At 51.6% G+C, this 24,679-nt stretch overlaps 1 protein-coding gene across 1 annotated transcript in view; it reads left to right on the top strand.

Moving 5' to 3' along the window:
* The window catches only part of DGAT2 (diacylglycerol O-acyltransferase 2), a 37,338-nt gene that overhangs the window by 1,741 nt on the left and 10,918 nt on the right, over positions 1–24,679 (top strand). The window contains exons 2-4 of the mRNA XM_066368762.1: positions 15,130–15,258; positions 21,192–21,299; positions 22,090–22,160. Coding sequence (XP_066224859.1) covers positions 15,130–15,258; positions 21,192–21,299; positions 22,090–22,160 — 308 coding nt within the window. The remainder of the gene's footprint in view (positions 1–15,129; positions 15,259–21,191; positions 21,300–22,089; positions 22,161–24,679) is intronic.

Consider the following 24,679-nt stretch of genomic DNA (forward strand, 5'->3'; position numbering starts at 1 on the left):
TGTTGCTGTTATTGTCGGCCTCTCTTGGTCTTGGTGCTGCTTGCCCTTGGAGAGCTACTGAGCTGCTGTTGCCGTCCAGGGGGGCAAGCAGCCTGAGGTGCCCCATGCACCTGGCCCAATAGCCTCTGATAGCCCCTCTCACTTAAGAGTGCTGGACCATTATGGTCCTTTAAAGGCCCATAAGAAGGGAAGGAAGAGACTTACCCTAATTCATGCTTCGTTGTGATCCCCTTCCCTCACCTTAGCTGTTCACAGGCTGGGAACTGTGTCTTCCCGAGACAGTGACCCTGACTCTCATGTTTTTGATCTGGAATGTGTTATTTAGGAGGACTTCTAGTGAATGATTTTGACTAGGTGACTTAATAGCATATCAGGAGCATTTCTCCATGTTGTTATCAGATCTTCATAACATTATTTTTTAATTGGCTGCAAAGAATTCCATCATGGGATAGAACTAGGGCTGGTATGAAATGCAAACCAATCAATTTAGCTCTCTGGGATCTGCCTTGGTGAAAGACTGGGTGGGGTAGGGGAGGGTGCTGAAGCAAATTTTGTTATCTAGGCATCTCCATTAGACCTGCTTTTTACATCCTTGGTCTTTGAGGACACTCCCCAGTGGCCTGGTTTGCCTGTATAGATAAGGTTCCCATGTTGTGAGGTGGTGAACACCCTGTTAATGGTGGTATTCAAGGAGACACCATGGATTCTGTGAAGGGAAGTCCATTGAAGGGTGAGAGATTGAAATAGATACCTTGGTGTCTGGGTTCTTGGTGTCTGGGTAGGTGGGTGTCTGTTGGAGGGAGAGGAGTCTGTGTTGATATTTTCCGATCTCTGAAGGACCATCCTGTGCCAGAGTGGAGACTGCAGCATTAGTCACATTTCATCTCTGCCTTTGCCCCTGGTCTGGAGGCTCATCAGGTCAGAACCCTGTGATGCCTGCCTGTACCCCTAGGGTTTACCCATGACCCAGCATGAGGTGGTGGCAACCCTAGGAAAATTCTGAGCTGATTTGTTTTGTGTGGCTTCAAGGAGCAAGGCCAGGACCTGGGTGGGATCATGGGGGACGGGCTGTGATGTAATGGAGGAATTCTTTCTAACAACTATTGAGGACTGCAACAGGCTCCGTGTGGGTGGAACGGAGCTCCCCATCACTGGGGGTATGCAAGCAGGCACTTGGTGGGGGGGTGAAACTAGGAGGCTAGGTTGTTGGGGGATAACTCTGGAACCGAGGATTGACATTTACCTAACTCAGGCCTAAATTATAGGATGAGAACATGATTCTGATGTTCCCCTCTCCCCTAATTTTTTGTAGCTTTCCTCCTCCTCTATTCCCCATCCCCAACTGCACAGAGGCCAATTTGGGGTTATCTATGCTACCAAAGGCTCATCTGGGCTGGGAAAGAAGGGCCAAGAGTAATATTTTATTAGCAGGTTGGGTGAGTCATTAGCCAGTGTGGAAATCCTGCCCCACTCCTATCCTCCCACCTCCAAATTCAGCAACAATATTTGACTCATAAAAGCATAGCGATCTATTAACACTGGATCTGGTCCAGCCCTTAAATTACAGAAGGGACACTGAGGGCTCCAAGGAGAAGGCACTGGTCTGGAGTTAACAAAGCCAGGGTTCGAACCCAGATTCATCTCCCAGACTGTGACTTGACTCCTTACCAGGAGAGCAGTGTGGTGCAGTGAAAAGGGCAGAGCACAACACTGGCCATTGTAGGTGCTCAGCAGCTTCCAGTTTTCATGATGTGGTGGCTGGTCATCCCTCCCGAGGGCCTTTTTTTTTTTCCCAGAAATGAGGAGGGAGAGAGGTGAGAAGCATCAATCATAGTTGTGGCACCTTATTTGTTCATTGATTCTCATATGTGCCTTGACCAGGCGGCTGCAGCTGAGCCAGTGACCCTTTGCTCAAGCCAGTGACTTTGGGCTCAAGCCAGTGACCCTGCGCTCAAGCTAGTAAGCCCATACTCAATCTGGTGACCTCTGGGTTTCAAAGCTGGGACCTCAGTGTCCCGAGCCAATACTCTATCCACTGTGCCACCACCAGTCAGACCCTCCCAAGCCCCGCTTGCCCTGATGGATAGAGACACCACGAGCCCCCAGAGCTGCGATGCCAGGCAAACTGACAGTTGCCCCTCTTCATACTTTAAGCCTTCCAAACTCCTCCTCGTGGCCAGGAAGCCCCACGTGAGTAGCTCCACTACTTCACGACCTCACCTGCTACCAGGTTGTGCTCTGGAACTGCCAGTGGTCTTCCTCTTCCTGCAGCTTTCCCTCCAGTTCAGTCCTGTCCACTCAGGGCCTTCGTGTGTGCTGCCCTTCTGCCCAGATTTTTGCATAGCTGGCTGATCATACAGTATCCTCTCACAGTCCTTTTTGGACCATGCCATGTAGAGAGCCACCCCCTAGTCACCACATCTCCTTTTATTTTTTTATAGTCATTATTATTACCTAAATTATCATGTGGACTTATCTGTTTAGGTCATTATCTCCCCTTAAGAATGTCAGTCCCTTGGGAACAGGCACCTTGTGTGTCTTTCTCAGTGCCTGGCATGTAGTAGGTTCTCAGTAAATATTTGTTGAATGAATGAATCATTAATGAGCCCTCAGCCCTCCTGGGAGATGCCCTGTTCCTCTTGGCAGGAAGTGCTGCTTTTAGCCTCAGTGTGATTCCTCATTCTTCCTCAGGCCCCCTCTTTGTCCCTTGTGCTGAGGCTGGGTCTCCCTGTCCTGGAGACCCCACAATCTCTTGAGAAGCTGGCTATAAGGCTGAGTGCAAAATGGATGGAGCTGGACTCACCAGGGTCCCCTCATTGCTTCCAGGGCTTAGAAGACAGAGAACTAGAATTCCAGCCCTGGCTTCCCTCTGGGGCATGACTGGCAGCTCACTTCCCCTTCGGGGATCTCACTATCCCAGTAAAATAGGATCACAAATCTCAAACTCTCAAGGAAGGGAGGATTTGAGTGAGCGTGAATGTAAAGTGCTTTGTAACCCCATTTTTGAGACTCAAGTTAGTTCTTGTGGTCTTTTCATCCTGTGTGACACTCACCAAGACTATGGAGAGTAGCAGGCTCTGCTCTGGGCCATCCAGGAAGCTTCACCATGGTGGAGCCCTTTGGTTTATTGAGGGAGCATCTCCTGTGCATTAGACTCTGTACTACACACAGGTTGGTCAGCTCTCGTTTCTGCCTTTGAGGAAGTGAGACTGGGGGGATATACAGATGACTGTCACAGTGATCCACACAGTGATAGGAAGGAAAGCAAGGGGAACTGTGGATGCCTGGACGTGGAGGTGGGGCAGCTAAATCACCTTGGGGTCAGGGAAGGCTTTCTGAAAGAGGTAACATTCAGTCTGGATACTGCAAGATGAATGGGCATTAGCAAGGCAGGAAAAAACATTCAGGTACAGGGAATGTGTAAACAGGGGCATGAGATTTGGGTGGGAAGGGCAGTCTGACTGCAGGGCCTTCAAGTCAGCAACCTGGGCCTAAATCCTGGTATGTATGCTATGAGGCAAAGACAGGCTGCCTTATTCAGGCCTGGGGTGGCTCACCTACACCCATGGGGGCTCAGGGGGGTGCAACTCAGTTTCCTGGCCTTCTTCAGCAAACACCTTGACAGTCCTAGTTACTATTACAAAATATTAGGAACATAGAATCCTAAGAGCCCCACTTCTTTGACCTCCCCTCCCAGGATTTTCCTACTTCATGGATTTCCCTCCTAATATGGAGCTGCTGCTAGTAGATTTGAGGGCCTGGGGCTAGGAGTCAAGCCTGGGGTCTGCTCAGCCTCCAAACTGATGGGCAGCTTTAGCAAGCCTTCCTGACTCTTCCTGACTCAGTCTCTTCATCTATAAAATGGGCAAAGGCATCACAAGAGTATCTGCCCGGGCTATGCTGCATACCCTGGGAAGCTGAACTCACAAACGCATTGGGCAAATCAAAAGGAGCAGAAAATGTGAATTCCTTTCATTATTAGAGCACATATATTTAACAGCTCTGAGAAAAGGTCCGGGAGCCTCACTTTACTTCTGCTTCCCATGTGAGCTTGGGCAAAACCCTACCCTCTCGGAACCTGGACGCCCTCACCTGTACTGTGAGGAGGGCTGGCTGAGGTGGGCCCCTTCCGGTTCATTACGAATCTGCTGCAGAAATGTGATTCCAGCCTTGTTCCTGACTGCTGTGGGACCTTGGGGGGTCAGCTTCCTCTTCACTCTTGTTCTCATTTTGTCCTTGTAAAAATGGGCTAATGTCCTGCTTGGGGCCCAGATAAGTGCCCCAGAAGAACTTAACACCCACACTTGCTCATGTGTTGTGACAGGAGCCTATTTTGAGGACTCCTTGGTGATGTGTACCTACAGGCTGGTGGTGTTGCCATGGCAACTTCTCCCACTTCAGTAGCTATTTTTTAATGTGCCAGCAGGTGGGGTTGGGAAAAGTGGGCCATTGGGGTCTTCAGCAATCACCTTGACAGTCCTGGTTACTATTACAAAGTGTTAGAAACATATAGAATCCTAAGAGCCCCACTTTCTTGACCTCTCCTCCCAGGATTTCCCCGCTTCATTGAAGCCAAATACTTGAAAATTCAGGTCTCTGGAGTAGTAGCCTAAGGAGGGTCTTATAGTCTCTTTAAGGGGATCGCTTATGGATAAAAATTCATTAGTAACAGAGGTCCCCAAACTTTTTACACAGGGGGCCAGTTCACTGTCCCTCAGACTGTTGGAGAGCCGCCACATACAGTGCTCCTCTCACTGACCACCAATGAGAGACATGCCCCTTCCGGAAGTGCGGCGGGGCCGGATAAATGGCCTCAGGGGGCTGCATGCGGCCTGTGGGCCGTAGTTTGGGGACGCCTGTAAGGCCCAGGTTGTCAGGATTTCAGATTTCAGCTGATCTAACCCAAACTATTAATTTAGTGCTGGTGGGAAACTGAGACGCAGGGAAGGCTAGAGGAGGCCTGGGTCACCGCATATCTGTGAATGCCCAGGGTGCCTGGCTTCCTGCCTGTATCCTATGCGGGAGGCACTGAGGACCAACAAGCAGGAATCCACTGAACCTAGGCAGGGTCCTGACAGCCAAGCCTGGCGCTTCCCAACCAGCGCACACCCAGCTATGTGTTGGCTTCTCCCTTGGGCCACATGTCCCAACGAGCCCTGCTTTAAGGACCCCAAATTTGCAAAACAGATCCTTAAGTGGAAATTATTAGTTTCCTTCAGAAAAGAACTCAGCAGTATGTCAGGACCAGATAAACAGCTGGCTAGCGGCTTTGGGACCCTTAGGCACCAGCCTCAGTTGGTAGAAGAAATGGGAGGAGTGGGTGACAAACTTCCTGACCTTCAGGGTGGCGTCCAGAACTCCGTGGCCTGCCATGCCTGGTCCTCCGTGGCTCCCTCTTCACTTTCTCACCTAAATGCATGCACTCCCACAGGCTCCTTGCTCCAGCCTGGCTGCTGCTTACAGCTAATTCCTCAAACTTCTGCTCTCTCCCTTCCAGGCCATTGCAAATCCATTTGCAGAACTCCAGTACCTGGGGTCCTGACCCTGCACCTCCTTCCTGTCAGCCTGACAAACTATCACTCACCCGTATACCTCACCTGACCCATTACTTCCTCCAGGAAGGCATTTCCAAGAACATCCATCCCCCAGGCTGGGTTCGGGCCCTCCTCTGGATTCCCTGGCCCTGACTACCCTTTGTGCCTTACTGTTCACAGCCTGTTTGCTGGGGCTGTTAGCTGACGTAGGTGGCCCCGGGAAGAGCTCAGCCTCCAGCAGGTGCCCCAGAACAGAGGCAGGGTCTGGAGCACCCTGTTGCAGCACCTGGCGTGTGAAGGGTACTTAGAGAGCACTTGTTGATGAATGTTAATATTTGGGCTCCACTCTTTTCTCCCTCCCTCTAAGCCTTCCATTGTTATCCTGCCTTTAACACACCCCTAGCTGGAGGAGACCTTTTCCTCCTGATTCCTCAGAAAGTCCCATTCGACCCTCTGTCATGGCCCAAGTCAGTCAGTTGTGGACTGGGCTTGTCCATCTCAGTTCCCTGGAGCATCCAGTCATTCAGCCAGCACTGACTGAGCACCTGCTCTGTGCCTGACCCTGTGCTGGGCACAGAGACCCGGGTAAACAAGGCCTGGCTCCTGCAAACAAATGCACACTCTTTCTCGTAATGAGAAGGCCAAGTAGAGGGTGAGGTGGAACACATGAAGTGGGGGGAGAGGGCTTCCAAAGGGCCAGTACTCAGTGCCTGGCTGGTGTTGAACCAGTGGCCAGACTGGATTCGCAGGTGACAGAACTCTACCTGCAGGGAATGCAGGCAGGGCCAAGAATGTGGGAAGACTTCCTGGAAGGAAGGAATGTCTGGCTGAGCATGTGGTGAGATACAGAATGGGGGCAGTTTCAGTGGCAAATCTTGCAGGAACCCAGCTTGGACTCGGGTTCTAAAATAACAGGCACGACCCTCCAGAGCCATGACCCTCTCATCATCAAATGTGTGGGGTCCTGCTAGAAGCTAACTGGGGACTTGGCAGAGAGCTTGCCTCTTACCTTGAAGATGTGGCATCTCTTTGGCACTTGGCCTAGCTTCCTGGACCCTCCTGGGACTGGCAGGGTCAGTCAGAGGTGTTAGTATGTCCATCCTCTGCCTCCATGCAGACTTGTACCCAGTTATTTCGTGTAGCTTGGGGTGACTTTCTTACTGTCTACTTGGCAGCTGGTGGCCCAGGGCAGAGCTTAAGGTCCAGGTGGGTCCCAAGGGCACGTCCCTCTAAGGACGTGAGCAGAATGACTTCCCCACTCACAGAATCCCTAGAGGCTGTTCACATCTCTGTGACCTCACAGGCAGCTTTCTAGGTCTGTAACAGACGTGCCAGACACTGTTTGGGCCTTTTCCATAAGTATTTTAGATTCTTTACAGCAATCCTGGATCACAACAAAGGAGGACACTGAGTCTCTTTAGGGGTAGGGACTTTCAAGTTCTTACAGCAGGTAAGAGGTCAGAGCTAGGCTTTGGATCCCGTCTACTGATGCCAACACTTCTGCTTCAATGCAGGACAGGGCTTGTTGTACCCATTAGACAGGAGAGGACACTGAGGCTCACTTGATAATTACCTGGTGTTCACATAGGTCTTTACTTTTTATGAAGCTCTTGCCTACACATTATCTCATTTAATTCTCACAACAGTCTGCCGAGGTAGATATTAGCTCCACTGTACAGGTGAGAAACTGAGGCTAACACAGGAGGTGACTCACCAAATCCATGCTTCCTGGGAGCTAGGGGCCAGACCCTTCTGATGTCCAGCTTCCTGTCTCTGTCTTTCGCAGGTTGGCGCACACCCTCCCCGTACCGGTATTGAAGGTGGGTTCGGGGTTGCAGTGTGCGCTGTCCATACACACGACCCTGTGCTGCTGCCTCCCCGCGGGCGCTGGCTGTGCTCAGTGCCTCCTCTCCACTGGTCACAGGATCCTCTTGCCCCTCTCTCTAGCCCATTACCCTCCACATTATTTTTCTTCATTTCTCCCATCACTGCCTGACACTACATTACACCTTCATGAGCAGGTGCTTTCTCTCTCCCTCCGCAGAAGGTAAGCCCCCTGCCAGGTGAGACTTTATCTTCTGTGTCCACTGCTGTTTCCCCAGTAGCCTGGCCCCTCCTAAGTGCTCCCCACTTCAGTCTTATCTCTGGCCCCAGCCACCTCCTCAGGAAGCCATTTTGGACTAGCCCTTTCTGACTTCTGTATGCTCTGCTTTGCTTGGGGTGAACGCGTACTCTCATTCCTAGGTCATAGAACATTCTCTCTGGGCCTGCCTTTTTACAGCTCCCTCTGAGTCTGTTCCAGCAGTAGTCCCAACCCCAGTGCCCGCTTTCCTTTTCTTTGCCTCCTAGACCTTGTCTTCAGGGCCCTGCCCAGCTTCACTGCCTCCCTGAAGCCTCCCGTTACCACCGTCACTCTGCTCCCTCTTCTCATGATGCACAACTTTGTGTTTACTTATTATTATTATTATTATTATTATTTTTTTTTTTTTGTATTTTTCTGAAGCTGGAAACGGGGAGAGACAGTCAGACAGACTCCCGCATGCTCCAGACCGGGATCCACCCAGCACGCCCACCAGGGGCGACGCTCTGCCCACCAGGGGGCGATGCTCTGCCCCTCCGGGGCGTCGCTCTGCCGCAACCAGAGCCACTCTAGCGCCTGGGGCAGAGGCCAAGGAGCCATCCCCAGCACCTGGGCCATCTTTGCTCCAATGGAGCCTTGGCTGTGGGAGGGGAAGAGAGAGACAGAGAGGAAGGAGGGGGAGGGGGGTGGAGAAGCAAATGGGCGCTTCTCCTGTGTGCCCTGGCCGGGAATTGAACCCGGGTCCCCCACACGCCAGGCCGACGCTCTACTGCTGAGCCAACCGGCCAGGGCTTACTTATTATTATTAATACTCCTTCCCACACTGGCCGATGACAGAAGCAATGACAGTAGCTATCACTGAATCACCTAACACATGCCAAACGTTCCTTACATGTGTTCTCTCCATTTAGCCTCCCCAACAACCCTGTGAGTTAGGATTATTGTCCTCATTTAGCAGATGGGAAAATCGAAGCTGAGAGAGGCTAAGTGACTTGGCCAAGGTCACAGAGCCATGCAGGGGCAGAGCTGGCCCAGGGCCCTGTTTCAGATTGTGGGAGGTTGGACCCTGCCCTCTCAGGCTTGTTTGAGAGGAAGCTGTTTTCATCAGCCCTGGGTGTGCCTCCCTGGTCACTCTGCTATCAGCTGTTGAGCAAGGAGGTGTTCAGACAAACCCACCCCCACCCCCACGCCGAGCCTGGGACTGAGGGGTGTTGGTCCCACTGCTGTGGGCAGCTCTGGCTTAGCCCTTGCACCAGGAGCTCTGTTTGTAGGAACACATGGGGGATGGGGGTTCACATCCCTTGCACAGCCAGTGCACAGGAGAATGTCCCCACTGGACTGGGGCATGGAGTGGGGCAGAACAGTCAGCCCTCGCTTAGCTGGGCGTGTGTTCCTGAAGTCTGGGTGTGGACTGGCTTGGTTTGGGGACCAGCCCTACAGCGTGGCATTGTGGAAATGAGGGACTCAGAGCCCAAATACCTGCCTTGAGTGCTGGTTCTCCTGATCTCAAGCAAATGGCTTAAACGGTTTTAACTTCACCTTTCTTCAGTTTCCTTCTCTGTGAAATGGGGTTGCCTGTTCCTGCCTCGCCTACCTTCCTGGGCAGTGCTGTGGACAGTGAACCCCTCTATAGACATGAGGGGAGGGGGGGTCCTCTCTGGGTTCGAGAGAGCTTCTCAGGGCCTCGCCGGCAGCCCCACTCCCTCTGCCCTCCCCAAACCTAGGAGCAAATGTGCTGTGTAAAATAACTGGAACCTGGGAGCAGCTAGTTGAATTGGCTGTTGAAAACTTTTCTTTATAGGACTTGTCAGCCTATACCTGCCTTTGTCTCCCTCCATGGAAAAGAAGGACATCTCTGTAGGTAGGGGTTCTGTTCCCATCATAGATGGGGAGACTTGTGCTCAGGGAGGTGAGAAAAACTCCCTTCCTCCACCCTCCACCCCAACTCCGGAGTCCTCAGTAAAGGGACGGGGGTGGGGGCTTCCTGTCAGGCAGCCAGTTTAACCTGGGCATCCAGGCCTTCAACTGTCTCTGGGGCCCATGGGTTTGTTCATTCATGTAATAAACCTCTGTGAGCTCCTCCTTTCACAGGCCCTGTATAGGGCACTGGGCGCACAGATGAGTCAGGTGCCAGGCTCGGTACCCAGGAGACACTGGTAGAGGAGGATGACCGGATCACTAGGCACTGGCTGCCGCGGACTGGGGCCGGGAGGGTGTGCAGAGCTGTGCTGTGCCGAGGGCGGGGTGGCAAGGGAGCAGATCGAAGCTGGGACTTGGCTAGATGCTTAGGCTCCCTGCTGGCCCCACCCAGGGCTGGGTGTATAGGTGGCAGTGATGGCATCTGATTGCAGCATTGGCATCCAACCAGCTCCTGCTGGACCCCTCCCAGCCACAGCCAGGGCAGAGGCAGTGCTGGCAGCTGAGTGGTGCAGGCTGGCAGGGGTCTGGGGGTGCCCAGCCGAACCCTCACCTCCCATCTGCCAGACAATGGTTCCAGGACTGTTGCGAGGTGGCAAGCCTCGGTGGTGTCCTTAGGAGTGTGGACATCGGAGTCCAAGCATTCGAAGAGGCTGTAGAGTTTATCCTCCCTACCTCCATATAGAAGGGGAAGCCGAAGCCCAGAGAGATGAAGTGACTTGGTCAATGTCAACACATCAGTGGCGGAGCTGAGATGGGAACTCCAAGTCCTGTTGTCACTTAACCGACCGCACAACATGCCTGCTCCGGGCCCATCCTCTGAAGGAAAACAGGCCATTCATTGTACCCTGTCTCCTCCCAGCCGCCCTCCACTTTGTTGTGGGAAGAGAGAAGGAACTTGGGGACCTGTAGCATAGGGACGGGATGCAGTCCTAGAAGCTGAATTGAGCTCAACTCTGCCACCCTCTGACCTAATGACTTTGGCATTGTTACTTTCCTGATCCATTTTTATCACCATAAAAATGGGAATGATGATGCCACACACACAGGCCTAGTGAGGAGTCAGAGTGTCGATGGAAGTTCTTTGGAGGCCCCAAAGCTTCATGGGCCATGTGGGCAGCATACCTGTCACCCTGCCCTGCAGGGAGGGAGCCTGGGGGCCTGGGGAGCAGCCAGAGCAGAGACCTGCTCTTCCTCTTGCTAAGCAAACCTTTGTAAGTTGTGCTCTGGACCAGGCCCCGGCAGGCCACTGGGAACCCAGATGTGAATGAGACCCGGACCTGGCCCCTGCGCAGCTCCCAGTGTGATGGGAGAAGGGACTTGTAACCAGCAGTCAGTACAAGGTGAGGGGCTGTAGGAGCCTAGAGAGGGGACTCCATTTCTCTGTCTTATTTCTCTATTCAGCTGATCTTCAGACCAGTTCTCCCCATGGGGGCTGGGGGTAGTAGTAAAATAGCCCCATACAGTTCCAGGCTTGAGTTAGATTAGGGTTTATCATCTCAGAGGAAGAAAGATGACTTCTCTCCATAGGCTTGCTCTATCTTATTGTTGGGGAATCATCAGGTGGGCAATGCAAGAAGGGGTATTCTAGGCACAGAAGCAATGGCTTGATATTTCTTAGGCCCACAGGGGGCTTCCATTAGGGCTGAGGTTTAGTGTCCTGGACAGGCCAGCTCTTGGGGCTGTGCTCTGTGGTCAGTCAGGTTGGACTCTTGTGGCCAGGAGGCAGCCCCGAGTGGGTCCTGGCCTCCCACAGGGACACCTGGCATTCCCAGGGGACTTTGCATTTCCCATGCAGAGCTAGCCATGGGCCATGGGTGGGACAAGGCCAGAGCCTTCCCTCTAGGCCTGAGAACAGACTGGGTAAGTGGGGAAAGCCTGGCTTTGGCCGACTTGCGGTGGGACTTGTGGGAGTCCCTTAAGCTCCCTTCTTCCTGTCTGGGTGAGGGTTGGACAAGGTGGTCTGCAGTTCCTGCACTCTCACCTTATCTAATTGTGAGAGGTCTCTGATAAGCTTAGCAGATCCAGGTCTTTTCCGTTGTTTCAATGGGGGGACATGTCACCAATGTGGAATTACTATATGCTTCCTCCCCCCAAGCAGGAATGCTCCAGGTAGGGGTAATGAGTACAGCCAGTCGGTTGGTCCTGACCTTAAAGGCTGGGGCTTAGTCTGAGCCCTTTTCTTAAGCTTTCCTCATGCCGTTGGCCTCAGGGTCCTGTTTGCAGTAGGAAGTGGTCAGATTAGACAGTGTTTGAGGTCCTGCCTTCCTCCGCTGCCTGCCTTTTCCCCTGCCTGACAAAGGTAGAGGTCCCCAGCTCCCCCCTTCACCCCGCCCCCATTCCAAACTTGCCCTACTGAGACTTTGGACTGAGGATCTTGTTAAAATGCAGGTTTTAATAAAGTACATAGAAGAAGACATAGGTACTAAACTCATGGACCTGGGTTTTAAAGAACATTTTATGAACTTGACTCCAATGGCAAGAGAAGTGAAAGCAAAGATAAATGAATGGGACTACATCAGAATAAAAAGTTTTTGCTCAGCAAGAGAAACTGATATAAAAATAAACAGACAGCCAACTAAATGGGAAATGATATTTTCAAACAACAGCTCAGATAAGGGCCTAATTTCCAAAATTTACAAAGAACTCATAAAACTCAACAACAAACAAACAATCCAATAAAAAAATGGGAAGAAGACATGAATAGACACTTCTCCCAAGAAGAGATACAAATGGCCAACAGATATATGAAAAGATGCTCAGCTTCATTAGTTATTAGGGAAATGCAAATCAAAACTACAATGAGATACCACCTCACCCCTGTTAGATTAGCTATTATCAACAAGACGGGTAATAGCAAATGTTGGAGAGGCTGTGGAGAAAAAGGAACCCTCATTCACTGTTGGTGGGACTGTAAAGTAGTACAACCATTATGGAGGAAAGTATGGTGGTTCCTCAAAAAACTGCAAATAGAACTACCTTATGACCCAGCAATCCCTCTACTGGGTATATACCCCAAAACCTCAGAAACATTGATACGTGAAGACACATGTAGCCCCATGTTCATTGCAGCACTGTTCACAGTGGCCAAGACATGGAAACAACCAAAAAGCCCTTCAATAGAAGACTGGATAAAGAAGATGTGGCACATATACACTATGGAATACTACTCAGCCATAAGAAATGATGACATCAGATCATTTACAGCAAAATGGTGGGATCTTGATAACATTATAAGGAGTGAAATAAGTAAATCAGAAAAAAACAAGAACTACATGATTCCATACATTGGTGGAACATAAAAATGAGACTAAGAGACATGGACAAGTGTGTGGTGGTTACCAGGGGTGGGGGGAGGGAGGACAGGGGGAGAGTTAGGGGGAGGGGGAGGGGCACAGAGAACTAGATAGAGGGTGGCGAAGGACAATCTGACTTTGGGCGAGGGGTATGCAACATAATTTAATGACAAGGTAACCTAGACATGTTTTCTTTGAATATATGTACCCTGATTTATTAATGTCATCCCATTACCATTAATAAAAATTTATTAAAAAAAAAAATGCAGGTTTTGATTCAGCAGACCCAGGCATTTTAAACAGCTCTCTGACTACACTCTGAGTAGGAAGGTGCAGGCATCCATTCTGCCTTCTTTCCAGCCAGAGCACTCAGCCTGCCCCAGACCCAGAGCAGGGCTGTGCCTACCCCGTAGCCTCCACCCAGCTGCCAGGGCCCCTGCTTCACTTCATCTGGCACAACTCAAGAGGCAGAGCCAGCTTCTAGGGCATGACTTGGAAGACAGGCCCTGCTATGTCCCATGGGCACTTGGCACCTGCTGTGGAGGAAAGGGAGGTGGCCTGAGCAGAGGCCAGGAATCCTGGATTCCAACCCTGGCTCTACTGTCTGGATAAGCTAGTGTGAGACAGTGCTGCTCACCTCAGTCTCCCTGATGGTCCAACTGGGCTATTCTAGATGAGTCCAGAGGGCTCTCAGTCTCCAGGAGGGGTTGTCAGGAAAGTGCAGAGGTGGAAAGGACCTGTGACAGTAGGATTTATAGAGAGAGGGTGAAGGAGCAGTTATGGGCCAATGCCTCTGTGGCCCAACCTCTTTAGTCACTTTTGTGACTTCACATACTACCTCTTCTACCCTGCTTATGCCTTTGGAGTATTAGATGCTACTGAGCACCTAATATGTACCATACTCTTGGTATATGTCAGGAAGCCCTCATGGTTTTACCTGGGTTCACAATAGTGAGTAGAACCAAGATTTGAACTTGCGTCTGATTCCTGCTGTACCAAGCCCCCTCCCACTGCTCCATTAGACCAGGTAAAGAAGACAGGACTGGTGTGCCTGCCTTGAGTTATTTGTGTTCCTTTTAAGAGTCAAAGCAATTGTTGACTTTCAGTTGATGAGAGTTATGTGCCCTTCTAAACTCTGCTGTGACCTTGTTGCTCTACAGATCTTAAAGAAATGCAAAGGCTTGAATGTAAGCCCCTAAAACCCTCTCCCTCCCACTCCCAGCTGTAGGCCAGAGTAAAAGGTCATGAGACCCTCAAGGACAAGATTGTGACTTAGTGCCTAGGGCCTTGCAGAGTGAGTGGTGTGAAGAAATGTTTGACTAGCACACAGCAGGCGCTCAGTGAAGATGTGTTGAGTGAAAGGCATGCAGTTGGGGCTCAGCAGACATGGGGTTTGAAGAGGTCCACTCCTTTAGCTCCCCTGCCAGATGCTCCCCCCAACCGCTAGTGCTGCCTCTGTTGCAGTCACCAGGCTTTCTGGTCCAACTGCCCCTCAATCACTGAAGTCCAGAGCGTCATCCTGGGGGCATAGAGCCAATGAAGTAAGCACATCTTGTCCTAACTTCCAGGCTTGGCACTTGCGTGGTATGGACTAAATCACAGCCCTCAGTGTGCCAGGTGGCCTGAAGCTCATTGGCCAGCAGGTTCTTTGCGGAAGCAAAGGCTCTGCTGGATCCCTGTGGGCCCCGAGCTTTGGGCACTGAGATGAAGGTGAATGTGTAAATCCCTCTGAAGGGGCTCATGGTGGTGGTCTCGGCGGTGCTGGGGGATGGGAGAGAGGCCTCAGCTCCTTGGAAAGGGCATCAGTCCTGGGGCTAAGGAGGCGGGGTAGGGATTCGGGGTACTCAAAGTACAGCTTGACAAAAATAAAAACATTGCAAACTGGATGTTGATCCTCTGTCCTTTGCTCACAAACACAGATAGCAGAGGTTAAATATTTGTACTAGTTACAGATAAAGGATAAGGACAGGAGTTTGAAGGGGTGGGGGGAAGGAAGAGGACTGATAATTATGAACAGCATTCCCCTAGCTTCTTTGGCTGACTAATTTGGTCTCCAAAATGACCCTCTGAGGGGACACTATTCCCAGTGGGTATGTATAAAAACTGGAGCACAGAGAGGCATGAGAACAGCTCTGAATTTGTAGCTAGTGAGTGGCAGAGCTAGGCTTTGAACCCACGTCTGTCTGATTTTGTGGTGCATGCTCCTCACATCTAGGGAGGTGTCTGTGCGAGGTGGGTCGGTGCTGGGGATTCTGACGCTGTAGGGAAGGGGAAGCAGGCTGACATCTCCCCTCTGCTGCAGGCACTGGCTCCAGCATCCTCTCTGCCCTCCAGGACCTCTTCTCCATCACTTGGCTCAACAGGTCCAAAGTGGAAAAGCAGCTACAGGTCATCTCAGTGCTACAATGGGTCCTGTCCTTCCTCGTGCTGGGTAAGCTGGGGCTTTAAGGGTGAAGGCAGGCAAGGGCCACCTCCCAACAGAGGTTAGAACAGGAGCTCTGCTCTGCTGTGCTAAGGGGTAAGGGCAGGGGTTCCCAAACTACAGCCCACGGGCCGCATGCAGCCCCCTGAGGCCATTTATCCGGCCCCCACCACACTTCTGGAAGGGGCACCTCTTTCATTGGTGGTCAGTGAGAGGAGCACATTGACCAGCTCATTAGCCAAAAACAAGCCCATAGTTCCCATTGAAATGCTGGTCAGTTTGTTGATTTAAATTTACTTGTTCTTTATTTTAAATATTGTATTTGTTCCCGTTTTGTTTTTTTACTTTAAAATAAGATATGTGGCCTGACCGAGTGGTGGCGCAGTGGATAGAGCGTCAGACTGGGATGCAGAGGACCCAGGTTCGAGACTCCGAGGTTGCCAGCTTGAGCGCGGGCTCATCTGGCTTGAGCAAAAAGCTCACCAGCTTGGACCTAAGGTCTCTGGCTTGAGCAAGGGGTCACTTGGTCTGCTGAAGGCCCGTGGTCAAGGCACATATGAGAAAGCAATCAATGAACAACTAAGGTGTTGCAACGAGAAACTGATAATTGATGCTTCTCATCTCTCCGTTCCTATCTGTCTGTCCCTATCTGTTCCTCTCTCTGATTCTCTCTCTCTCTATCCCTGTAAAGAAAAAAAAAAAAGAGAGAAAGATATGTGCAGTGTGCATAGGGATTTGTTTATAGTTTTTTTATAGTCCGGCCCTCCAACAGCCTGAGGGACAGTGAACTGGCCCCCTGTGTAAAAAGTTTGGGGACCCCTGGGTAAGAGCATCCTCCCAGTCACCACCTTTTGGGTCCCTGATCCAGTGCTCTACCCCGAGGCATGCATGAGAACTCAGTGAGATTCAGTGGGAGGTGGTGGTATGGTTCCCATTTTACAGGTGGGAAATCCAAGTCTCGGAGAAGGTAAGTAACTTGCCCAAATTCACAGATATTTGAACTCAGGTCTCTAGGACCCCAAAGCCTGCGTTTTTCCCAAATGCCATGCCCTCCCATGAACATTTTCCAGCGAGTATAGTGCTTTGCTTTATGGTGCTGTGGTGCTGGATTTGAGTCCCGACTCGAACACAAACACGCTCTGTGCCCATACAAAGGCACCTGGAGCTGTCCAGAAGTTAGCTGCCTCATTTTGGATGTGAGGAAAATGCTGCCTAACTCACAGGGCTTTTGTGGAGACTAGGATGAGGAATGAGAGCAGGTAGCACAGGCCCAGTCACAGTGGGCCCTCACCTACCCACTGCTGGACACCACGGCTGCTCCCTGCAGCCCGTGTACTGCTTGCTCCCTCCTCTCTCTCCATACCTCCCGCATCAGTGCTTTGGTTGCTGCTTCTGCAAGTCCAGATTGCTGCCCTCACTCCCTGGTTGCCATCCAGAGTCAGGATACTGTGGATTGTGAGGGAGAAGGAAGGGGCCCAGGGCCGGGCCAGCCCCCACCCTCCCAGCAGCCCTTTCTCTGATGCTTCCCCAGCCCTGTGACTCCAGCATAATAAGTGGCTTTCCCAGCACAGAGGCAGACAAACCTGCTGTCAGACAGCATTGCATACGTTCCAGTGCCCGTGGGCGAGTCCCTCTGGTGGCCTACTCTTCAGGACTATCAGGGCTGATGGGTGTTATCAGGAGTTACCCTGTAAATGCTGAGCAACTGTCCTTCCAGGGGCTCCAGGGAACCTCTGAGACCACATTTCCAGGGCAGCTCCGTGCAGCCCCTCCCTCCTTTGCGGGACGGAGGGGTGGGACAGGGTGCTGTGTATCAAACCCCACAGTGTACCAGGCACTTGCTGTGTCTTCCCTTGACTTCCTGCTTCACAGGTGAGGAGAGAAAAACTCACAGAGGTGCAGTGAGACTGAAACAGCTGGTTCTCACCTCACCTTTAGGCCCAAGAGTGGACTTTCGGGGGTCCATGAACCCCTAAAATTAAGTGCAAAAGTATATGTGAGAGTACGTGCACATTTGTCTGGGGTGAAAAGCAACTGCTGTCCTCAGATTCTTACAGGGACATACGGCCTCAAAAAGGTAAAGAAACACTGGTCTGGGGAGTAACAAATTAAAATGGCTACCTCAGGGCTGAAACCCCATCTCGGCCTGCATTTGGCTACTTATTTAGAATCTTAGAGTAGAGAGCACAGTGTAGCCTCTTCATTTTCAGACAGGAAGTAGGGAGCCAGTGGGGGCTGAGCTTTGCCCAGAATCACATGAGATGGAAGTAGTGGGACCCAGACAAAACCCTCTGGACTCAGTCTCCCAGAGCCCCACCTCGCCTGATGCACCAGCTCCCTTAGTCCCCAGTTGCCCTGAGAAGCCACCTCTTCCCTGAGTGGGTCAGAGCTTGACTGATGGGGAGCTGAGCAGCTGGCAGAACCCCAGTCCATAGAGCACAAGACAGGCACTGGCCTCGACCTGTAGGCTAACAATCCATCAAACCCAACCACAGCCCAGAAACAGGCCCCGCATCTTCCAAACGCCCTCCTGTAGGTGGGAGCTGAGCCTGGTTGGATGGGCAGGTCTGCCGAGCTGCTGCTAATTGCTGCCCCGGGCAGCCCAGCCTCTCCATCCTGCTGCCACCACATCGCTGGTGGAAGCTCTCCTGGTGCTGCAGAGGCTGCTGTGGCCACGTCAGCCTCCCTCTGGAACAGAGACACACTTCATTTTTCTGCCAAAGGCTCCTCTGGCATTCTGACAACGGCTATAGACTTTTCTCAGTGCTTTTAAGTGTGTAATACAAAGTACCCTGGATTTCGAAGGAAGTCACTAATATTAAAAACCAGTGATATTGAAATATAAGTATGCACACATTACGAAATCAAATTAGAGCCTGACTGGTGGTGGCACAGTAGGTAGAGCGTTGATCTGGGATGCTGAGGTCCCACGTTTGAAACCCCAAGGTCACTGGCTTGAGTACAGGCTCACTAGCTTGAGCACAAGGTCACCGGGTTGAGTGTGGGATCATCGACATGGGAGACTGGAACATTGGTCTGTGACTGTATGTGGTCTGACTGGGGATCGAACCAGCAACCTCTGCGCTTCAGGATGCTCTAACCAGCTGAGCTATCGAACCAGGGCCATTAGTATAATTCTTAAGTAGTGTTGAGAATAAATGATTTTTCAAGATAATCTGTAACTGCTATAAATTTGAAATGAAAACACCTTTGTTTTCTATTGGTGTCACTGTCAACAGTAATTCTAATACTACTGTGATCTGTTACTTTCATAAATGAAGTAAATACTAAATTTCCATTAGAGATAGATAAAAATTAAGATGTCATTTTTTCCCCCATTCAAATCCATGGATCTTTTGATTGGACACTTAACTGTAAAGTCCTCTTCACACATCATCTCATGTGATCTTCCCAACACCCTGTAAGGACATTGAGGGTCAGGGCTGGGCCGTGGCCAGTGAGCGGAAGGGCCAGTGCTCTCTGCATTGAGCAGCTACGGGATGCCCTGCTTACAGGCCTCAGGGATCAGTTTTGAATCATGAGCGTCACCATGATGTGTAGGGAGGAGGATGGTGCAGGTGGTCCTGAGCCTTCCACATGAGAAGCCAGCAGGGCCTTTAAGCAGTTGCTTACATCTCATGAACCAGCAGTGGTTTCTGTACAGCCCAGGACATGCAAGCCTCCAGCAGGGAGCCCATCGTTCGGAAGCTAGGATTAGACTCTGAGAAAGGAAGGTTGTTAGATGGGTGTGGTTCATTTTTTGCTCAATAAACCTTTCTTGTGCCGGTTGCTGGGACTAGAGAGGTTATTCTGACTCAGTTCCAGCTCCCGAGAGTTCAGAAGCTGACAGACTGTCTGCTGGAAGGAGTCTGATGGGGGAGGCAGGCGGTGGGTGCTGTGAGAGGGGCTGTGGACACTCAGGGGTTGGGGGTGGGGCCGTGCAGCTGAGAAAGTCCTGAACTGGAGTGCAGTCTCCAGACTCTCCATCTGTTCTTTTTTCCTCCATCTAGTCTGTCTTAACATCAGAGGGAGGATAGTAGATAGGGGTTACCCACCTTCCCAGGGAGCCCAGACACCTAGGGCAGGCCTGGTCTCCGCCTCTCTAGTCCCTCGACCGCTCAGTAGAATTAGGGGTTTGATGAAGCCAGGTTTCCAGGCTGCTCACCTGAACCACACAGTCCCGCCCAGGCCCACCTGGAGCATCCACCTGACTGCTTTAGGAGCTTAATTAAGGGGACCAGTGGCAAACTGCTTAATAATATGAGTGACTCTGTGAGTGGCCTTAACTTAGACACAGCCATTCACCAAACTGCCTCCAGTTTGCCTCTAACAGAGTTTCATAGGCTGCAGATGCCTCCCTAGAGACTCATCTTTCCTGTCTGTGATGTCACACTCCTAAACTGGTCCTGAAAAACTGGGTGCCGGTCACTCTGTGTTCACAGCCCCTCCCCAGATAGTTGTATCGTGTTTAGCTATCTTGGGGAGAGGCTAGAACGGGACTGGATTGTGGGTGACCATTTTCCTCCCCTTAGACTTATGGAAGGAGTCTGTGTGTGGCCCTTCCCTCTCGTGGGACACCAGAAGAGGCTCAGCATGGTGGGAAGAAGTGAATATGGAGTCCAGAGCCAGACAGCCTAGGCACCCCTGGCCAGTACAGTGGCCAGCAGAGGGTGGGCACACAGCTGGGGTTGGCTTTCTTCCTTGGCAAGTGGAGAGGGTGCTAGACGGAGGCCTGCTTCTACCAAGCATGAGGACCTGCTGCCCCCGGCCCTGTGCTGAGTGCTAGGGGGCAAAGAAGATAGGGCCCCCTCGGGTAGAGACTTCAGAGGTGAGAAATCCATGTGGGAGGACGGTATTGTACTGGACAACAGTCTTGAAGAGATGGGGTCTGAGTTTCTGCAGGCTGGACAAAAAGTTGAAAAGATAGAAGCTGCTGAGGGCACCTAGGGGTGAGCCATAGGGTGAACCAGGCTTGGCATGGGCCTTCCTTCCTCCCTGTCATCAGTCTTGGCCAGCAGGCTCAGAACAAAGGGACCCCATGCAAGTTGGCCCCAAAGAGGCTTCTAAGTACCCTGCTGTGGATTTTGAGAAGAGAGGGCTGATGGGTTCTGGACTTTGGCCTGGGGCTGCCTGGCACTTCATTATGTTGGAAGCGCCAGCCCTCCTCCTGGGGCAGGAGTCCTCCTCTGTCAGGTCCCTCCAGCGGCAGCCTGGGGCTTCTCGTTTCTGGTGATTTACTAAAGCCTGGTGCAGGTTATGGTTTGAATCCTGACTCTCCGCTGTCTTGGCAAGTTACCCCCTCATAGAGCCTCAGTGTTCTCATCTCTAAAATGGTATAAAAGTAACCCAACCTGTGGTGGTGCAGTGGATAGAACATCGACCTGGAATGCTGAGGTCGCTGGTTTGAGGCCCTGGCTTGCCGGTCAAGGCACATATGAGAAGCAACTACTATGAGTTGACGCTTCCCCCTTTCTCTCTCTCTCTCTCCTTTCTCTAAAATCAATAAATAAAATCTTAAAATAAAAAAAAATGTAAAAGTTACCATGTTCTGGGTGGGATGTGGAGGCACTTGGTGAGTCCCTTTCCTCGTCCACAGAAACTGTGCTGGGCACTAGGGTGGAGAGAGCATTCAGAAGGGGGAAAAAACAGCTCCAAAGACAGTTTCACAAGAAGCCGAAGTTCACCTCTTCCAACGCTGCTGCCGAAACAACACGGAGCTCACATGCCCCTCACTGCCAGGACAGCCCATCAGCCCCTAGGAGATAAGGCTCTCATCTCTGTGAGCCTGCTTCTCTCGAGGTTGTGCCCATGACCTTGGTTGTGCCTAGCTTAGTGCCATAGTAAATGATCACTTAGTCACTTGGTGAGTCTTTGCCCAGGAGAAACTGAGGCCCACCCAGGGAGGACAGGGCCTGACCTGTGTCCATCTGCCTGCCCACCAGGAGTGGCCTGCACAGTCATCCTCATGTACACGTTCTGTACCGATTGCTGGCTCATCGCTGTGCTCTACTTCACCTGGCTGGTGTTTGACTGGAACACGCCCAAGAAAGGTAAGGGCAGGGTCTCCTTGCTCCATCCCTTGCCCTTGGAACCCTCCCTCTTGCACAAGCTGAGGTTTCTCATTGTGGGTGTTGTCCCTTTTTGCTTAGCACCTACTATGTGAAACACATTGGACTAGGCCAGGGAGTGACTTTGGGTGGGGGAGGGTTAAAAACGCCTTAAAGGACCCCATTCTGGGCCCTGGCTGGTTGGCTCAGCGGTAGAGCGTCGGCCTGGCATGCGGGGGACCCGGGTTCGATTCCCGGCCAGGGTACATAGAAGAAGCGCCCATTTGCTTCTCCACCCCGCCCTCCTTCCTCTCTGTCTCTCTCTTCCCCTCCCGCAGCCAAAGCTCCATTGGAGCAAAGATGGCCCGGGCGCTGGGGATGGCTCCTTGGCCTCTGCCCCAGGCGCTAGAGTGGCTCTGGTCACGGCAGAGCGACGCCCCGGAGGGGCAGAGCATCGCCCCCTGGTGGGCAGAGCGTTGCCCCTGGTGGGTGTGCCGGGTGGATCCCGGTCGGGCGCATGTGGGAGTCTGTCTGACTGTCTCTCCCCATTTCCAGCTTCAGAAAAATACAAAAAAAAAAAAAAAGTTGGAGGACCCCATTCTGGTCCTTGCAGGAGCACACAGTCAAGGGTTTACATAACAGGAGGGAATGAACATGGAAAGGGGCCCAGGGGGAAGGGAGAGAAGATAGGGTGATAGTCACCCACTTCACTGGCTCTCCTCTGTCTTCTTGCCCAAGCATCACCCTCTCCCATTCCCACGCCTCCCCAACACTGTATTTTGTTCTTTGGAAGGTGGCCGGAGGTCAGAGTGGGTCCGAAATTGGGCTGTGTGGCGCTACTTTCGAGACTACTTTCCCATCCAGGTAAAGATTTGTGGGTATTATCTTGGGAGGGTGGGAATAGATGGGAAATCTGAATTCAAGCCTTAGCCTACCCATCCACAGTGATCACGCACGCTGAGTTGAGTCATGCTACATCTCCCACTATGAGCATCTGTTTACACTATTCCCCAATTTTTGCAGGATTTGAGCAGTTTAGGATACATATAATGCCACACCAGGTAAACGAAGAAATGAAGACCTGGGGGGAAAATACTAGCATTTCAACCATAAGGGTCACAGAGCCATGGTGGTTCAGCTTCATTGTTAGCTCTGAAATTCCTGGCAGCCAGGGCAAAAGGGGACGCACTACAGTCGTTGATTCTTGTTTTGGGAAAAGAAGAAGAAACTACATAGTTTCTTGGAAACAAGACTTGCTCTAGCATTTGGATCTAAAAGACATCTGAGAGCCTGAGTGATACAAGGGGCAGGTATAACAGCAGATATTGTGGCCATTGTTTGTCTGCCTTTCACTGGATATTAAAGGCATAGCTTAAAATGCGAGGGGATTTATCAAGAGCAGTACTTAAGTAGTCCAGGTTCATCTGGCCTGAACTAAGGAGAGCACTGGACCAAGTATAACAATAAGTGTGAGGGGCTTTCTTTCCTTCTGAAGCTCTTACAGAAACATCACTTCTCTCAGCCGGTTGCAGGTGGGTCTCTGGCCGTGGAAATTAGGCTCAGGAAATTTGGTGTGCAGTGGAAGAAGAGTGAGACCCTAGTTGCTCAAGTGCTTGGGGAAGGCTTGTGCAGGAGCTGTGCCTAGAACTCCGTCCTAAAGATAAGCAGCACAGAAGAGGCAGGGAAAACAATGAGAGCATAGGCATCTGAGTTTGAGGAGAAGCCCGTGGAGTGGAGAGGGAGGATCTCCATTTATTGGGAGACTTCTAGGAGCCAGTACCTTTTTTCAAGGAGTCCTCAGCACCCTGTAAGGGTATTAACTTTATCCCTCCTTTTTCCATTGATTGGGGGGGGGGGGGAGAAAGAGAGAAGCATCAACTTGTTGTTCCACTTAATTATGTACTCATTGATTGCTTCTCAAACGTGCCCTAACTGGAAATTGAACCTGCAAACTTGGTGTACAGGGAGGATACTTTATCCACTGAGCAACCGGCCATGGCTATCCCTTTTTTACAGAAGAGGAAACTGAAGGTCAGAGTAGCAAAGCTGACTGAGGCTAGTGAGGGTGAAACCAAGATTCCAATTGCTGTCTGGCCTCAAAGTCTGAGCTCTTGCCACCATAGCACACTGCCTCCCTATGCAGCAGAGCCATAGGAGCTAAGCTTGGGCAGACACTCAGGCCTCCCACAGGCTTGGAGGACAAAGGCAGAAAAAGCCCCCTTGAACCCTGGGTGAGGCACTGTCTCTTCCAGGGTTCAGTCTCCCCATATGAAGCAAGTTTAGACCAAGTTAGTCTCTGGGTTTCCTTCCTGCTGGACCATCGGCTGCTCTGGGGCCTCCACACCAGTCTTCTGAGTACCCATCTTCTCTTCTCTAAGGCCAACCTCCAGGTCCTGACAGTAAATGAGGCACGGTCTGGCTTTCGGTTTCATCCCTGTCCCCTTGCTTGTGGTCTGCAAGCTAGTTAGGCAAGGCAGAGGCATCTGGGTCCTGCTGCATTTGAGTGAGACTGGTGGATTGTGGATAACTGGTAAAATCCTGAAGGTATTACCCACAGGGGAAAGACCTGTCTGGCCAGCTCACTGAGCAGCCCAGCCCTGACACACCTAGCTGCGGAGGAAACCCAGCAGAAAGCAGTGGGCTTTGAAGAGCTGTGGCAGTGTATGTGAGTGTGAAAGTGTGCGTGATACAGGGTGGTGTATGTTTGTTGTTGTGAGTCAGTGACTGAGACATCCTGGTATGCTGCCCGGGGGAGGTGGCTGGGTGACCCTCACATTCCTCCACTGAATCTAGTATTGTGGGGCAGCCCCGGGGCCAGCTCCCTCTGTCCACCCCAGCCTGAGCCCACTTTTTCCAGAACCTTTGGGGTTTCTTTTCCTGACCCCATCTCACCAGCTGTTAGGAATTCAAGGCTGTTGTTGCTGGGAGGATATTGCATCATAGGACCCAACCCTCTCATTTTGGAGGTGAGGAAACAGTCCCAAAGAGGGATAAGGCTTAGTGCAGGTTGCCCAGCGAGTCCATGCCAGCGTTAGTACTCCAGTCCAGGCTCCAGGGGCTTTCCCACTGAATTCCTACTGCTTATTTCTCTGGGAGAGATTCGGCCCTGGGTTTCCCCATTGCTGAGACCCACTTCCTGGGTCTGCCTCTCTCTGCTTTGCTGTTGGAGACCTGGGTTGACTTCTGGCTCTGTCACTCCATTCACTGAGCAGCAGTTGCTGCTCCCTGTGCAGTGCTGGGCATGGGGACACAGAAGCCCTGGTCCCTGTCCTCAGGTGGGCTCACTGTCCAATGGATCCTGCTAGGCTTTGTCACTTTCCACCCTTGGGACCACAGGTACACTTTATCAAGCTCACTGAGCCTCATTAGTCTCGTGCAAAATG

This window comes from Saccopteryx leptura, chromosome 1 (assembly GCF_036850995.1).
Source record: "Saccopteryx leptura isolate mSacLep1 chromosome 1, mSacLep1_pri_phased_curated, whole genome shotgun sequence".
Taxonomy (NCBI): Eukaryota; Metazoa; Chordata; class Mammalia; order Chiroptera; family Emballonuridae; genus Saccopteryx; species Saccopteryx leptura.